The 17,702-nt window shown below is 52.6% G+C and overlaps 1 protein-coding gene across 4 annotated transcripts in view; it reads right to left on the bottom strand.

The window, feature by feature from the left end:
• KIAA1614 (KIAA1614 ortholog) overlaps window positions 1-17,702 on the bottom strand; it is a 44,188-nt gene that overhangs the window by 7,810 nt on the left and 18,676 nt on the right. For all 4 annotated transcript variants that reach the window (XM_073356582.1, XM_073356580.1, XM_073356583.1 and 1 more), the window contains 4 exons: window positions 11,616-11,759; window positions 7,488-9,220; window positions 6,523-6,691; window positions 510-777 (listed from right to left, as the gene is read on the bottom strand). In XM_073356582.1, coding sequence (XP_073212683.1) covers window positions 510-777; window positions 6,523-6,691; window positions 7,488-9,220; window positions 11,616-11,759 — 2,314 coding nt within the window. The remainder of the gene's footprint in view (window positions 1-509; window positions 778-6,522; window positions 6,692-7,487; window positions 9,221-11,615; window positions 11,760-17,702) is intronic.

The following is a 17,702-nucleotide window of genomic DNA, read 5'->3' as shown; positions in this document are numbered from 1 at the left end:
AGCGTGGTCTAGTGGGTAAAGCACTGGACTAGGACTCAGGAGACGTAGGTTCTATTCCTGGCTCTACCACTGACGGACTGGCTGATCTTGGTTAAGTCCCTTCTCCCTCTGTGCCTCAGTTTCCCCATCTGTAAAATGAGGATAATGATACTGCACTCCTTTGTAAAGTGCTTTGGGATCCAGTGGTGCAGGTTGCTGTAAAACCTAGGGATTATGATGATTTAGCGTTGTTCTTCCACAGATCTCAATGAGCTTCCTCTAGGAAGGAGGGTAAGCGTCCTAACTCCCATTTTACATAAGGGAACACTGAGGCACAGAGAAGTAAAGTGACTTGCCCATGGTCACAGAGCTGGAAATCACACCCAGCACAGGATTGTTCTCTACTACGCTATATTCCCCAGCGCTCTGTCTAGTCTAAGCCACGCACAGACCTTGTGTTCCACCTCCATTGTAAAGGATCTCACAACTGCCAGACCTGCAACATGTACAGAGTCGCGCTTGGGACTCACCAGGCGCAGTGATTGCAGGGAAGGTGCTTTCTTCAAATTAGAGCAGTCAGTGGCATCTGCCGTGGCTTCTGGGGATGGAGCCAGGTTTGGCGCCTCGGGGGGAATCTGATCCATGCTGTAGCACCGGAACCTGCCCAGTTTCTGCTTGGTGCTCTGGCTGAGGGTGCAGAAGAACTTTTTCAGCCCTGATGCAGAAGAGCCCCCTCCTTTCCTGCTTGCTGCAGCGGCCGACGGCTTCTTTGGCTCTGGGTGGGCATCCAGTGGTTTGCTAAAAGACAAGGGGTTTCCATTTCAATAGAGATGTCAGAGGTTGCAGCCAGGCCCAGAGCAAACACTGTATTAGATTCCAATAAGAGAGAACAGCAGGTGAGAGTTTGTTTTACTAAGAGCATCAACAACTTCAAGTGGCACGGCAGAATCCTGCAGCAAAGACACATGCACACAGGGCCCGGTGGATGTATTTGGTGGCCTGTGTGAAATGACTTGACGGGTCCCGTTCTTAATAAGCTGGTGTCCATATCCTCAAAGCCACCGAGTACAAATGGCACCTTCCTGGCCATCTCAGCGGAGAGGCAGAACTTCCTTCTCATGTGGCAGAGCCAGCAAGACACAGCAGCACGGAGAAAGCCTACACAGCCACTGTCCATGTGTCCTGACAGGGAAGGACTTTCACCAGCACTACATTCTCTAAAACCCAAGAAGAGCAGCTGTAGACGTTCCCAGTGTGGCAATGTAAAAAATACAGAGTAAAAAGGTTTCAGAGTAGCAGCCGTGTTGGTCTGTATTCGCAAAAAGAAAAGGAGTACTTGTGGCACCTTAGAGACTAACCAATTTATTTGAGCATAAGCTTTGGTGAGCTACAGCTCACTTCATCGGATGCGTACTACAGTACGCATCCGATGAAGTGAGCTGTAGCTCACAGTATGCATCCGATGAAGTGAGCTGTAGCTCACGAACGCTTATGCTCAAATAAATTGGTTAGTCTCTAAGGTGCCACAAGTCCTCCTTTTCTTTTAGGGTAAAAAGGAAATAAAGTGGCTCCTCTGAGTGACAGTGAATGGAAAAATCCCTTAGCGTGGCTTTGGTGCACATACTCTAGCTATGAAAACAATGTCAGCACCTGGTTTCTGCTGGGTGTCTACACAGGGGTGAGAATTATGCATGATCAAAATTTAAAACAAATACATGAATGGGTAGAAACCATAAGCCACCAGATTCTTCAGCCTCAAACCTGCAGCTTGGGGAACAGAAGTGGAGCACACACAAAATTGCTAGTGAAAAGAAATCCTTGAGGTTTGTGTCCATTCTTTCTCTGGCTTTTAAGCCCTGTAAACTATTCAGTTCCTAAAAACTGGCTGGGGTGGTAGTGGGGAGGTTAACTTATATGAGAATCAGCTCTGGGAAACCCAGAGAAAAACACAAGGTTTATTAAAAGGCAAGTGTATTTCAAAGTAAACGTTATAAACTAGACTGTTAACTTGCCATGAGTAAAACATCCAGACTCCCCTCGTGAGAAAGATCGCAAGGACTAATGGAGAATATTGTACAAGGTAAGAATAAATTGCACACAAATAATCTGCATTAAAACAACATTATATTACAGCTGCAAAGTAAAACACTCAAAAATTAGGAATTGGCAGAATACATATTGCCTGGGCAACCTCGATTTGGCTCCGTTGTGCACACTTAATTACTGGGTCACATGCTCTTTCGTCCTGGGGCCCCGCCTCATTCCGCACACAGGATGGGCGGTGTTCATTTAACTAGCACCTATTCGACATTTTGTTTTAGCCTCACTGTTCAGTGAGTGTCTCCAGGCCTTATTTACTCCAAACTGTTCAAACCCTGGTCTGAAGACAGAATTAGTAAGTTCCTCATGGGCTCTCTACAGTGCTCATCACTGCAGTATCAGAGTGCTTTACAGACGCTAATTGGGTTTTTTTCACGACAGCCCTGTGAGATGAGGTGGTATTATTCCCATTTTACAGACAGGGGACAGACACAGAGAGCAAAATGAGGCAGAGAGATTAAGGTCAAAGGCGTCCACTAATTTTGGGTGCCAAATTTGAGACCCCTAGGACCTGATTTTTCAGAGGACTTGGTGTTCTATGGCACTTCATATGTTCACAGCACAGCTCCTGTTGACTCCAGATGCAGCTGAGAGTGCTCAGCCCTTCTGCAAATCAGCCCCCAGGGTCTCACGTTGGGCACCCAGAGAACTAGGAACACACAATTAGTGACCATCTGTGAAAAGCTCGGATTAAGTCAGTGTTTCTCCACCTTTTCAAGTTGGCAAACCCTTGTTCAAAGTCAGATATTTTCACAATCCCCCTCCTTTTATCAGAGTAAAAATGTAGCCGTAACAACAAGGATCATTTCATCTCTGTGTTTTGAGAGATACAGAGATCTTGACCTTGAAGGGTAAGAGTGTGTGGGGAGTAAGATTGTCTTTGCTTTAGGCTGTAATAAAAGAGTCAATGCCACACCCCCCCACTCCTCCCCACGATTGCCTTTCAGGACTCTTCCCACTCTCCTAGGGGCTGTGGCCAGTGTTCCCTCTAATTTTTTACATTCATGTGCGGAATTAATTTTGTTATGTGCACCAATATGGACATGATGTGTGACATCACCTTCGTATTGGTGCACGTAACAAAATTCATGTGGTGGGGCCGAGGGGTTCCGAGTGTGGGAGGAGGTTCAGGGCTGGGGCAGAGCATTGGGATGTGGGGGGCTGAGGGCTCTGAAGTGGGGCTGGGGATGAGGGGCTTGGGGTGTGGGAGGAGACTGAGGGCTGGGGCAGAGGGTTGGGGTACAGGGGGTGGGCTCTGGGGTGGGGCCAGGGATGAGGGGGTTGGGGTGCAGGCTGCCCTGGGGCTGCGGTGGGAAGAGATGACTCCCCCCCAGCCCTCTCTTGAGGCAGCAGCTCTTGGCCAGGGGAGAGGTGCCTCTCCCCAGCTGCAGCAGTTCCAGCAGGCTGGGCTGAGGGAGGGGTTCCTCTCCCCAGCAGCTCCGGCGGACCTGGGCCGGGCTGAGGGAAGGGCTCCTCCCCTGGCCGAGGCAGGTCCACGCTGGGGCCGGCAGGGAGAGGCGCCTCTCCCTAGTCGTGGCAGCTCTGGCGGGACTGGGCTGGGCCAAGGGAGGGGCTCCTCCCCCGGGCGCAGCAGGTCCGCACTAGGGCAGGTGGAGAGGGGTGCCTCTCCCCACTGCAGCCCTGAGCCCCTGCGCGGGGCTTAATAGGCTTAATAGGCCCTGCGCAGCCACACAGCTTAGAGGGAACTTAGACCCATCGGTTGAGGAACACTGAATTCACTTGCCCAGCGTCACATAGGAACTCTTTGGCAGAGGAAGGGATAGAATCCAATTCTCCAGGACATTATTCAACTGCCTTAACCATAAGACCATCCTCTCTTCCTCATTCACTACACACCTTCCAACATCACTATACAATTAGGATTCACCCCCAGAAGCAGGTTGATCCTGTGCATTAAACAAGTCAAGGGTCCTGTGGAAACAGTAGTATGGAATCATGTAACTAAAGACTAACATAACGCATGCGCACAAGGGGGCCACATTAAGATTGCTTTAATTCTGGAATTTCTAACTTTTGAGTCCTTGACTTTAAACTTGAATAACATTCTTTTAACATACTTTGTGTGTGTAATTTCCTAGGTTCTAGAAAACAAACCAAAAAACCAAATTCTATCACACAGAGTCACACAGACACCCGCACAGTTCATCAGCAGGGTTGGAACCTTTAGATTCACATCACAGATCTCTGCCATTTAAGCTAACAGAGTAACTGATAGCAGTAGTAGGTTGTCATCCTCTCTGCAGACTAGAGGCAGAGGACATGCACTTTGCCAGGGGGTTTCACAGATATTTGCTGACATCAAAGCAAATTCCCATCCGGGCTGTGGATGGGAGAGTGCTCTATTTGTCAGACCCTTCTGTTTGACCCCCCACGCTTAACCCCTTCTGCCCCATCCCTTACAGCCTGTCTGTGTTCTGTTCCCCGCCCCAGCTCCTGGTCCCAATTCCCTTCTCCTCATAGCCAGTCCCAGTCTCCATTCCTCAGACTTCTCATCCACATCCCAGTCTCCTTGCACAGCATGTCTCAGTTTCCCACTCCCAGCTCCTCAACTTATCTGTTTCTCCCCAACCCATTTGGCCTCCAGTCATCCCCCACCCCCACCGCCCTGTGCACTGGTCCCAGTCTTCCTCCCAGGCTCCTCATCCAAACTCAGTCTCCCCAAGCCTGACCCCTCCGCAGGTCCTTGTCCCAGTGTTTCCCCTCTTTGACCCTTTGCCCAGCCACAGGCAGATCAGAATGATCCCCGAGCTACTGGACGAGAGAAAAGCCAGGTTTTCAGTGACGTTGAACACGTGCCTCGCACGGTGACTTCCCCTGGAGTTATGGCTGGTCAGCATCTGGGGGGGGAATCCCAGAGTGCAGCCCCCATCACCACAGACCAAGGTCACTGAGTCAGTGCCAGATGGGAATACAACCCATATGTCCTAACACCCTGTCATCAAAGCTCAGCTATAAGCCCCTTAGTGATGACTGTGATGCTGCTGTAGCCATGTTGGTCCCAGGATAATAGACTAGGTGATGGTGACATTTCAGTGGGAACTGCTAAGAATACACCTCCCTGCGCAGACCACACCCATCATGCATGCCTGATAGCACCTGGATTAACCTGCAAGCAACCCAACACCTGGGTGGGATTCCGGGACTATTCACAAAGGTCTGTGGCAGGCCCTATTGACAGACAGCAATGAATGGAAGCAGTATGGGTACATGCAGGGAGAGGTGGCCTCTCCTAGGGGCAGGCAGGCGTGTGAGTAAGACTATCACTGTGCTTTAAATTGCCGTTGCTACAAGAGACCACCATAGTTTGGCTCCAGTTTCCTACCCCACACCAGGGTGGGCTGTTCAAATTGTGGAAAGACCCCCAGGTAAGTTTCAAACTCTCCCAGGCCTGAAGGAGCAACACTGGCCGTTAAACTAAGTGGCAGAAACTACAATTTGGGGAGGAGTGGTAGAGAACAAAGAAAAACATTTGGGATGGAAGAAGCTGGGAAGATCCTTTTGTTAAAGGGCACAAAGAAAAGGGCAAAGACACAGCAGTACCAGCACTGGGGGCACTGAAAACCTCTCGATGCTGAACAGAGATTCATTTGGGTCTACAATGAACACCATGACTCGGGATCAGGTACAACTAACCCCTTCATGTCTTCACTGAAGGATTATTTGTTTCTAGTGTTCTGGGATGTGGACGGGAAGGGGGGAAATGCATGCTGGCTGGGGGGTATTTTGGGAAGCGGCAGCAGCAGCTTTTGGGGGAAGTCACAGTGGGGAACAGGAAGTTTCTGGCCAGCTCTAGGGAGGGGCTGACAGAGGAGGAGAGATGGGCAGGTAGGTGGATGGGAGAGCAGAAGCAGCAGGGGAAGGTTTAATACTGGCAGGCTGGCTCCCCACCAATTAGCAGCTACAGCTGTGCCAGCCGGCCAACCAATAAGCCGTGCTATCCTGCTAGCAGCAGCTGGGGAAACAAAGAGCCAGGGATGCGGAAAGGGGCTGCAGATCTGGAGGATGGAAAGTATGCTGACCCCCTCTGGTCAAACAGCTGTTCTCAACTCCCTCTGAAGGGGGACCAGAGGATGACAGACATTTACATATGCACAGTGCCTCATTACCAGCAGACAGGTCCATCTTAGGCCTGGGGACCTAACTGCCACACCCCTGCCTGCTTTGACAACCCCACTGCCAGGCGGAGCTGCCAGCGCATGGGTTGCCAGTCTCTCTCTTCTGTTTGCCACCTCTGTGGTCACAAGCATCGCTCTGCATACCAGGCACAACACAAGCCCACCCATAGACCCCGAGGGTCGTTACTTGCAGCCACAGAAGGAGCCGTGCAGGTTACAGATGCAGGAGTCAGCCCAATGCCCAGCCGCTCAGAGCCCTTCCACTGATGTGGTTACAGAGCAGGGAGCTTGCTGTATATTTACTCACCTCCCTTCCATGAACCGCTTTGCTTGCTCTGACCCAGACACTGGCACTTCCCCACTGGGTAATGGACCGGCCTGGGGGGGGTCGGTCTCCTCAGCTGCCAAGGAGAGGGTGATGCCAGCTGAGCAGACGGCACTGGGAGCGGCAGAGGGAGCAGCTGCTGAGGATGGACCTATCATGACAGCAACAGAGTCAGAGACGAGCACGCATTGGCTGGTTCAGAAACAGGACAGGAAGGCGAGTCTGACCCAGTTATTGGAGTCAGCCGGGACGCAGACCTCACTCAGCCGGACCCACTGTACTGCAGGAGCAGGGATAGTTTTCATTACTCTTCCTAGATCCCCATTGAAATGGAGCTGCCAGGACCTCAAGTGACACTTGACACCTTTTAATTTGGAGGGTCTAGTCTCTCCCCAGATACCCATTCCCGAAGCCTCTCCTGCCCCGCAGACGGTAGCTCCCATCTCAGCTGGCTGAGCAGACTCATGCCATACACCTGGGACTCTCCCTTCACCTGGATGACAGTAACCCCGCTCTGCCCCCTCCAGTTCTTTAACATCTGTCCTGGATTGGGCAGCATTCATCGCCATTCCCATATTAGCCAGCCTCACCTGCCCCCCCCTCCCCGAGTCTTATCCCCAAGCACAGCAAATGTGTGATCCTGGCACTGCAGCCTGATGACCAGCAAGTTCAGGCGTTGATGAGCTGCCAGAGGGGGGCAAGTTCTACCAGTGAAGCATCTCTGCTCCAAGAGCCCGCTGCTTCCCTTGCTGCAGAGTTCAGATCTCGAGACTGTCTGCAGGAGCACCAGAGCTCACTTACCTGTCCCGAGAGCAGGCAGGGACGTGGCCAGGTCTCCAATCAGACAATGCTTACAAGACCCCAATGGGAAGCCAGCTCAGTGCACGGAGCATAGGCATAACACAGCCATGTCACTATGGAGGCCAGCAGCAATAAGCCCATCTTACCTTTACTCTCTCCCAAGGAAGTAGGCAAATTCTGGACACTCGCAGCCCGCTCTCCATGGCTCAGAGCCACGCCAGCAGCCTGGCCATCATGCTGACGCTTGGCCCGTGTGTTGTTGCAGTTATTGGTGGACAAGGCCAGGAGTCGGCCCTTGGAAAGCACTTTCGGGCTGTGCTGGCTTTCCTGCTCCTCCACAGACCCACGCTTGCCCGGAGGAGATGTGGGCCGAGTCACCAGGTCACTGGTCTGGTCCAGGTGCCCAGTTTCATGGCCTGTCAGCCTGTAGCTACCCATCAGGAAAGCCTTCCTGTAAGGCACAGGGGAGGAAGCTTTCCCAGTCAGCGGCGGGGCAGGGACCCGAGCCAGCAAGTTGTAGCCTGGTGCCCGCTGCTTTGATTGTTGTTGGGAGATGCCTGTTGCCGGGCTGGGTTGGCTTAACTTGTTGGCTGGCTGAGGGTCGGGCGCAGAGCTTTCCAGTGTGCCTCTTTTGCTTGGGATTGACGGGGCTGATGGCTGACCCTGGGCAGGGGGTGGAGGATGGACGTGCCCTTGCTGGACGGGGCCGAGCACTGCATCACACCAGCCACTGTTCTTCCCAGCCAGCCCAGGTGCAGCTGGGAGTTGGCCACCTTTGGAAAGTGCTTCCACCCCAATGGCTGTTGGCTTGGTCACCTGACCCTCTTTTAGCACCAGGGTGTCCTTCAAGCTGGAGTTTCTTTCCTCACTGATGTTCTCGCTGATGACAGCCCTGCCAGTACCAAGCGCGTTGTCAGAGACCCTGGCCCCTCCACTGCCGCCATTTACCCTGCACTCCTCCTGCCCCGCCTTCCGGCCCCTCATGTCCTTCTCCAGAGCACCAGTTCCCCTAGGAGCTTGGTGCCCGTCAGGCCAGCGGCCTCTGGCATCCTGATAACCCTTGGGGTGGGAGTTCCCTGGCCCAGCCTCTTCACTGTCAGTCCTGCAGCTGTCAGACGTGTCGGTACTGTCTAAAGCTGAGTCCACGTCGTCTATATATGTGACGGCCCCGATGTACGTCTCCTTGATCCGCTCCGTGTGAACACGCTGCCGGGAGGGGAGAATCCAGAGGGGAGACCCCCTCGGGCCCAAAGTCCTTCCTCTCGCTTCCTGCTGGGAAGTGCTTGGCTCCCCACTTTCAGTCCCAGTGCTGATTATTTTATTTTCCTGAGTTACGCTGTGGCCCTCCGATAGGGGCTGAACAGTCTGATCAGCCCTGTCGTCCATGTTCTGATTAACTGCTGAGCCGCTGAGGTAGGAGCCACAGGTTCTGCACTTCCCCTCTGCACTCAGCACAGTGGGCTCAGCCTTCTCAGAGCACCCCCTGCTGGCCTGGTGCGCAGATGTCCCTGCAGCCTGCCCACAGTTCTGCTGCTCCTTGCCGGCTTTACTGACCCCGCTCTCCTTGCGGTGGAAGTCCCCGTTGATGTAATCTGAAAGATCTGGCTTGGAGACCAGTGGGCTCTGGCCCAGAGTCAAGAGGACTGAGTCCAAGACCCGCTTCTGACGCAGTTGCAACCTCTCCAAATAGCGAACTTCGGCATCCCGGAGAGACTCGTCCTCAAAGCGGACACGGGATGGGGACAGCCCTCGCTTCCTGGGCTGCCCACAGCAGGATTCCCCGCTGGAGGAGTCACTCAGGTTCCCACTGGCCTGGGCCTCCCCATCCCTCAGAGCGTAGCTCTTCTTCAGATCCAGAGCAGTGCTCCCGCCGGCATCCCTAACATAGCAACACAAGGACAGAGAGGACGGTTATGGAGTCGCCAACCAGTCACTTCTCCCCTTTTATGCCTGCAGGGGAGTCCTGCCACTCTAGCATACTCTGGGTATACAAATGGCTCCACCCTGTGGAATGGATCCTTGTCCATCTGAGTGATTCCAGGATCCAGGGTCAGGACTCGCGCCTCGCCCAGCCCACCTCCCTTTCCCCAGGAGGCAACTACATCCACCTTAAATCACCCCCTTTTGGAGCAAGTTTCCCTCCTTTGCTACCAGGAGCCAAGGGGATAAGTCCAGTGCCCCTGGTGAAAATCCCACTGAAACCATGACAGAAAATCTTAAGGGACCAATGGGTTTTGGGGCTAAAGGCCAATGGGGTGCAAACTCAGTCCAGCTGCTGTTCAGATCAGTAAATCAATCTGTGATAAGTACAGAGGAGAGTAGGGGCACCAGCACAATATGAACAGATAGGATAGATATGGGGGTGCCCTACAGGCCGGGCTAGGCAGCAATATGCAGGGGATCTGTGTTTGTTTTTATGCCTGGATCTAGACTCTGCTGGCCTAGGGAGGTGTATGGGGGGGGAGGGGAAGCACACTGGGCCCTCAGGAAAAGTAGTCCTGACACATGGCTCAACACTGACCTCTTCAACAGATAAGGGAGCGGTGTGGCCAGGCTCCCTCAGAGGTGACTGGGACAACAGGCTTGAAGGATTAAGATTATAAAGGAGGAAAGTGGGAGGGCCTTTGGCACGAATTTGGCTTGGGCCATTTCAAACACAACACGCCCACCACCACCACCCATGAGAGAAGAAAGTGGCGGGGGGGGGGAGGGGGGAGGAGGGGGAGAGACGCTGAGCTGCCTTGTGCATCAGAAATCAAGATTTCCTTAGTGATAAGCTGTTACCATACCGGGGGAGGGGGGTGGGTTAACTGCCCCTAGAGCTGTCTTTGGGCAGAGTAACAGAATCTGCAGCAGCTGGGGTGGGATTTCACCCAAACCGTGTATGCAAATAAGAACAGAGCCACACTTATCAATTCACAGATGTCAGTCTGAACTCTAAAGCAGTATCGCTGATCTTCCACTGACAGCACGGAGAATGAACATGTCACGCCTGGTTAGCCTGCTTTTCCCTTCCCAGCTCCCTTCACTAGCTTAGTCTTGAGTCCTATATGCAATAGTCTTCAGCGAGCATGAGGGATTTTCCACCCTCCACCTCATGGTTAAAGCGATTCAATTAACCCCTATTCACTTTCACTCAGGAGGAGGCACGGAGCTGACCAGCAGAATCTCCCAAGCCCACATCACTTGTGAGGGATTGTTAACAGACACACACATGAGTTATCTATAATCCGAGGTGGGTTTGTTGCAGGGTGACTCTCTCTATTGCTATGTATTTATTAGAGCTGGTTAGAAGATTTTGGATAAAACTCTCAAAATACACTATTGATTTCAACAAAGTTTTCAGTAGTAAGGTTTCGGCGGCCCAGGGTGGACTCTGCGGTCACCTTAAGAGAGACGTGAATCAAAAACCTAACTTTTCACTCAGAAAACAGACATTTCAACTCCATTTCCATTTTGTGAAAACATGTCAAAGGGTTTGTTTTTGTTCTAGTGTGGAACAAAACCAAACAAATTTTGAAACCTCACAAGCCAAAACTGTCATTCTCCGCCGCTCTTGAGTTTATTTTACTCTGGGAGACCTTTCTGTATCATTGGTGAAATCAACTGATCTCAGGGAGCCAAGAACTTGCAGTCGGTGCCTCTGTCATCATAAAATGAAACAATGACACCCCATTCAAATCCTCTAGAGTCAACACTCGTGTGTGATCCGTTGTATGTGTCTATCTGGTACGCATGGAGCATGCGTACGGTGAAAGTGTAACAGGCTTCTGCTGTACATGTGATATTTGTTTATGTGGTGTAGTGGACTACAGCAGTGTCTCTGAACCCTTTTGATACCAGGAACCGGCTTGCTGCCTTTTGAAACTGTGTCAGGGAGATCTCACGGATGGCGCCAGTCCACAGACTGGTAGTTGAGAAATACTGGGCTACAGAATGCCTACAGTGTGTCTGCATCTACATGAAAGCAGGGGTGCTGGAACAATTTGTATAGTGGGGGTGCTGAGAGACATTGAACCAAACTGTAAACCCTGTATATGATGGAAACTACTTCAAGCTAGAGGTTAGGCAGCACCCCTAGCTCTCTAGTTCCAGCACCTATGCGTGAGAGCGAGGATCACAGTCTGGTTCTATTTCCATACATGCTTAAGAGTGCGAGCAAGGCAGGAAAGCAGAAGAATCCTGCAGGAAGACTGGCAATAGAAACAGGACTCCCTCCCCCTCCCCCCGGCATTCCCTGGAGCTATGACGGACATTTGAGGCATTGCACTCACCGCCTGGCCTGGGGAACAGCAGGAAGGATGTCGTGGCTGGCTCGGAGAGGGTTCGTCCTGGCCTTCATGCGGGCTCTTTGCAGCAGCTGCTTGGCCTGCTCATGCCTGGGGCTCAGCTCAAGCTCCTGAGTGGGAACAAAGGCCCTGCAGCCAGGCCAGTGGGGAGCAAGGCGGGGGGATTAGAAAAAAATAACAAGGATTAGAAGTGGTTTAACAGTGACGAGGACGATGCGGCTCTCTCTGCCTGGAAAAACAACCCACGGTCCATCCTCAGACCCACTGCAGGCCTGCAAGCCAGCACTAGAGGGCAGCCTACGCCATCAATCGGAGAAGCCAGGGCTCTCATAAGCCAGGCATGGGCGCCTGCGTCCAAAGACACAGTGATAGACCTGGCCAGAGACAGGAGGAGGAAGGACGGGAGCATTCCGTAAGCAGCCTTACAAGTGGATGCAGCAGCTCTCAGGGGCCTAAGCCAGGTTGAGGCCAAATATCCTGAAAACCTGAACAAGGAGCCCACCTTCAGCCACATTAAATACACCCTCATGGTTTTCACACCGGCTCAATTTGACCTTTACTTAAAGGCAAACTTCTATTCAGTGACTGGTTTTTGCTGGTCCCTCTGGTGGCTATTTACCAATGGGCCAGAGCTGAAGAGGGCCTGCTGGCCCACCCATCCCCTCTGCCAGTACGGGGCTGCGACTGCTAAATTCCCAGCATAAATGTACTCGCAGTAGAAGGTTGCAATGCAATACGACTGTTTTTAAGAGTTCAGAACAATTACACACAAGAACACAAAAGCAGATCCATAAAGCAGGCTGCCCTCCTAGAACAGAGGCACAACCCCCCACATCTTGCTCTAGACTGGCTGGCTGAGCGGGATCTGGACCTAGCAGCACATATTCTACAGAGACCCCTACTCTGCAGGCAGGAAAGCCCCTGAAATTTAAAGGGACAGTGTGTCATTTTTACACCACTTTCAATGCACCACAGCACCCTGCAAAAGGATCTCTTGCATAAGTCACCTTAAATATTTGGAAATAGCAAAGCAGAAGCCCTCCAGGGACAGAGTTGCTGGTATTTCTGCAGTTTTGCATGCCCATCACACTCCACAGCTTCAGCTGCATGGTAGATTTACCCAAAAAACAGCAGAATGCTGCACTGTAAGTCAAAGTGAAAATACTTCTCTCTGCTTTCACTCTGTAGATCTCAAAGGGAATATTACCCCCATTTTACAGATGGGGAAACTGAGGCACAGATAATTGAAATGACTTGCCCAAGGTCACCAACCAGGTCAGCAGCAGACGTGGGAGTTGAACCCAGGTATCTTGAGTCCCAATCCCCTCTGCACAGGACCACACTGCCACTATAGCAATAGTCTGTAAACTACGGGGATGACTGGCTTAGCAGAAACAAAATGATGCAACAGGGAGTAAGGATTGTGCAACAGGAGGGACTCTTTCTAATAGGAACTAAACGAAGGTAGCAGAAGCAAAAAGAGCAACAGGCAGGTTCTCAGCCTGAAATCAACCTGGCACTCCCCACCTTGTCTCTCTGCAGCAGCCCTGCTTACAGCCCATTCCTGCAACATCTGTGCAAAGTGAAGAGGAAGGAGAGCTGAAGTTAACCCCTTGTGCACTGGAGACCATGTAGAGGCCCTGCAGCCAGCTGTCGGGCAGTCCCTCCCCAACTTGCTTTCCCCCAGAGTTCAGCTACTCTGTTCCCTGGGAGCTTTTCTCTTTCTAGGAGCACCCTCCTCTCACTGACCTCTGGTAGTCTTATCTCATCCTGGTGCTCATTGGCCAATTAGCTGTCAGTCACCTAGAGAGTTCACAAATTACAGAGCATAGAATAGAATATCATGGTTGGAAGGGACCTCAGAAGGTCATCTAGTCCAACCCCCTGCTCAAATCAGGACCAATCCCCAATTTTTGACCCAGATCCTTAAATGGCACCCTCAAGGATTGAACTCACAAGCCTGGGTTTAGCAGGCCAACGCTCAATCTCTCTGGTCACTTGATTGCAGACCTAAAAGTCGCAATATTACAACCAAAAGACTTCAAAAACAGACTCCAATGAGAGACTGCTGAATTGGAATTAATTTGCAAACTGGATACAATTAACTTAGGCTTGAATAGAGACTGGGAGTGGATGGGTCATTACACAAAGTAAAACTATTTCCCCATGTTTATTCCCCACCACCACCACTGTTCCTCAGACATTCTTGTCAACTGCTGGAAATGGCCCACCTTGATTATCACTACAAAAGTTTTTTTTCTCCCCCCCCCCGCCTCCGCCCCGCTCTCCTGCTGGTATTAGCTCATCTTAAGTGATCACTCTCCTTACAGTGTGTATGATAACACCCATTGTTTCGTGTTCTCTGTGTATATAAATCTCCCCACTGTATTTTCCACTGAATGCATCCGATGAAGTGAGCTGTAGCTCATGAAAGCTTATGCTCAAATAAATTGATTAGTCTCTAAGGTGCCACAAGTACTCCTTTTCTTTTTGTAAATACAGACTAACACGGCTGCTACTCTGAAACTAGTCTACCTAGTTTCCCCCACCGAGATCTGCCCATGCATCTTAGTCCTCACATGTAGCACCCCCTCCTATCCCAGTCAGTTCTGCCAATGCATCTCAGCCCGGACCATTTGTTTCCTTCAACAGCTTCCTTCCCTCCCTTCCCTGCCCCCGCATGGTCCCACATGGTATTGGGGAAAGTCCCTTGGTGGTCAGCGCGGCAGGCGCAGGGTGCAGCTGTCCACCTGGGAGGTGCTGTTACCCAATGGGAATACTTGACCCCAATTCTCCGAGAGTCACACTGGCTCCCTGTCCACTTCCAGGTGCAGTCCAGGGATTGGCCTTGATCTGCAGAGCCTTCAGTGGTTTGGGTCCTGGCTGTCCGAGACACTCCTTTCTCTCCGCATGCCACACAGCAGTTGAGGCTCTTGAATGAACAGTCCCTAAGTTTAAGTCAGGAGGCTGGTGCATTCTCCAGGGGCTCTGGAACTTATTCCCTGGCTGGGTTAACAAGGCCCAAGTTCGTTGCCCTGTGGCCAGAGGCGGCAGGTTTGTATAATTTTTGGTGGTGCCCAGAACAGGCCCAAATCCCGCCCGCACCCCCCACACCTGCCTAACGCTCTGGGAGGGAGTTTGGGTACTGTGTGGGCTCTGGGCTGGAGTGCAGGAGGGGGTGTAGAAGGGGGCTTGGAGTGCTGGGTGTGGGCTCTGGGAGGGGGTTTGGGTGCAGGCTCTGGGCTGGGACAGAGGGTTGGAGTGCTGGAGGGAGTGTGGGGCTGGGCCGGGGATGAGGATTTTGGGGTGTATCAGGCAGGTTGCCTTGGGGCTGGTGGCCAGAGAGGACGACTTGCCCCAGCCCTCTCCCTGCTGGCAGCAGTGAGCTCCCTGGCCCCCCGGCATGACACTCACCCAAGCCCCACTAGGCTGAAGCTCAGAAGGTCCAGCCAGGATACGCCCCCCCGGAGTCACTTGCCAGGAGGGGCTGCCATGCGCTTCCTCCCTCCTCAGCGCCTGCCCCTGGCGCTGCTCCCTTGAGTCTGGAAGCAGCCGTTGAGGGAGCGCAGCACGGAGCTGCAGGGGGCAGCCCAGGACAGGCAGGGACACTTGGGGGAGGCGGGCAGGTCAGCAGGCACGGCCAGGGGATTCTCCAGGGAAGGCATGCAGGGGCAGCAGACGGGGCTGGGGAAGAGACCTGGCCCCGAACACTGATGGATCCAGGCCTGCCGGGGCCCTGAATTTGCTGGAGCCCAGGCACCATGGGTCCATACAACTCGCCCCCCTGCCTGTGGCCCATTTCTCTTCCCTGTACAGGTTGGGAGGGAATTGTCCAGTTTTCTGGGAGGCCGTTGTGCCTGTGTTTTTAGCAAGCGCTACGTACTGCAGAGCCAGTGCACAGGGGAGTTACTTTGCAAAACAATGCAGTACACAGAAATACATGGCACTTTCTTCCTCTGTGCACATCTGACTCCCCTTCCCCCCCCTTGACCCCCATCTCCCCCTCCAGCTTCAGCCCTGCTGCTTAGCCTCTCCGGCTAAACTGCTGATGCCATTCCCACCCTCACCCCATTCCACTGAGAAACGTCAGGTGCTAAGATTCCCAAGAACAGCTGGGTGAGCCACAAAGCCTGCCGGGGCCTCAGCTTGCAGATTTAACTGAGCCAGGAAGCACTTTGATGCTCTAGTGGTGGGTGCTCTAGACAGCCGTAAGACACCTCTCAGAGATGGCTGTTCAGCCCTCAGAGGAGAGGAAAGGGGTAGGTGTGTCCCCCTTTGTGTCAGCAAGGCCTGGAGTGTAACCCACCAGTGGCAAAGACAATGATCATGTGTCTCGGGGAAAAGGGAGGAGAGCAACGCCTTATGCCCCACTAAAGGTTGTTCCACCACAAAGGTTCTTTGCCTACCAAAACATTGAGGGGGCGCTTGGTTCCTAGCTCACCAGCAAGCGTCATTAGCACCCCCTTCTAATGCTGCATCCGGCTGCTCCAGACACATGCTGGGGTCTGACTGGGGTCAGGGATAGGGATGTAGCAGCACATCCACATCTTCCCAGGTAGGTGCACAGCAGCTTCTCCCCCAACCCCCCGATCTGAGAGCGCGAAAGGGGCATTCAGTCTCTTGGGACTTGAACCTGTCCAGCTAAGTGAGCCTCTTATAGGCAGGGGAAAAGTGTTCCCAATGGCAGGCAGCCCCACAAGTGGGAGAGGGCACTGGGGGATGTTCAGTGGCAAAGAATGAGGGGAAGAGGAAGACGAGTTTACCAGCAGAGTACCCTCCCACACAGTCCATTAACCATGTGGCTAATTGCTTACAGGGCCCAGACACGTGGCAGACTAGGCTGCTAGCAATGGTGGCACATAGTCAGGGTTGAGTGATCATTACCCACATGCTATGCAGACATGAGTTATGTTCTCAGCTCACCAGGCCCCTAGCCACTTAGTGCTCTGGGGCTAACACCCCTAACATTTCCTTCCGTTCGATTTTGGCTTCAGATTGTCTCCCCTAAAATCACTGCCCCCGGGCCCAGAACTCACAGGCCTACAGGCAAATATGGCCTGGAGCGCCATGGTGAGACGACACCAGCATGAACGGGAGAGAGGACAGAGTCAGGCTGCTTAGTGCCATGTGCTAAGAGAGCAGAATTACACTGTCCCACCGATGGGAGAGACTGGCCCTGTCCAGAGGCTGCCTCCTCCCAGTTCACTAAAGCAGTGTAGAGGGACGCCAGGGAACACCTGAGAGTGCTCTGGGCGCTGTTCCCATTTCTGCCCTGCTCTGACTCAAAAGCGATCACTCAACAGCCAGCGCCTACCATGCCAGGAAGGTCCCCATCACATCAAATGGCCACTCTGTCCTTGAAGCATGGGACTATGGGTAGAGTGTAACAATTCCCAGAATCCTCGGCAGAAACGGAAGGGGCTTTGAAAAATAGCCATTGTCCTTGGGATAGCTGCCCAGAATGCACTCCTAGCATATACAGTGTTAAAGGCAGAGGGTATGGGGTGGGGGGGGCACAAAACCATGGCTGGCATGGAAAAAAAGCAGCTGTGTGGGCCTACACCAAATGTCAATTTTAACTAGCTGAGCAGATACCCATGATGTCCCAGGCTAGCAGGACCCTTCAATGAATGCACTAAACTCAGATTTATGGTCAAGAGCTAGCAGGTTTGTTGAATGCATCCAGCCTCATCCTCTGCTCACACTCTCCTGGAAGGCCCTGCATTGGATGTAGGACCCAGGGTGAATTCTTCAGGGCCTCTTTCTCTTGTCCTGGCCAAGACCCTGGAGAGGGATCAACCAGCTTTGAAGAAAAGCGACACTAGCTACACCCAAGCCAGAACTCAAACACTTCACTAGCCTAGAGGCACCGGATTTCTGTCAGTTCCGCAGGAACCAGCATAGCAGGAGCCACACGTAATGAACTCAGTTACATTGCAGACTCTGCCCAGAAGCAACAGCCTAAATCCACTTGGAATCAGAAAACAAGTTCCCAACTGTAATCAGAACTACAGGCTCCAGTCCCTGGGCACTCAAACCACAACTGGAGTATTACTAAGAAGAAAAGGAGTA

The sequence above is a fragment of the Lepidochelys kempii genome, chromosome 8 (genome assembly GCF_965140265.1).
Source record: "Lepidochelys kempii isolate rLepKem1 chromosome 8, rLepKem1.hap2, whole genome shotgun sequence".
NCBI lineage: Eukaryota > Metazoa > Chordata > Testudines > Cheloniidae > Lepidochelys > Lepidochelys kempii.
This window is presented reverse-complemented; position numbering and strand designations above follow the sequence as displayed.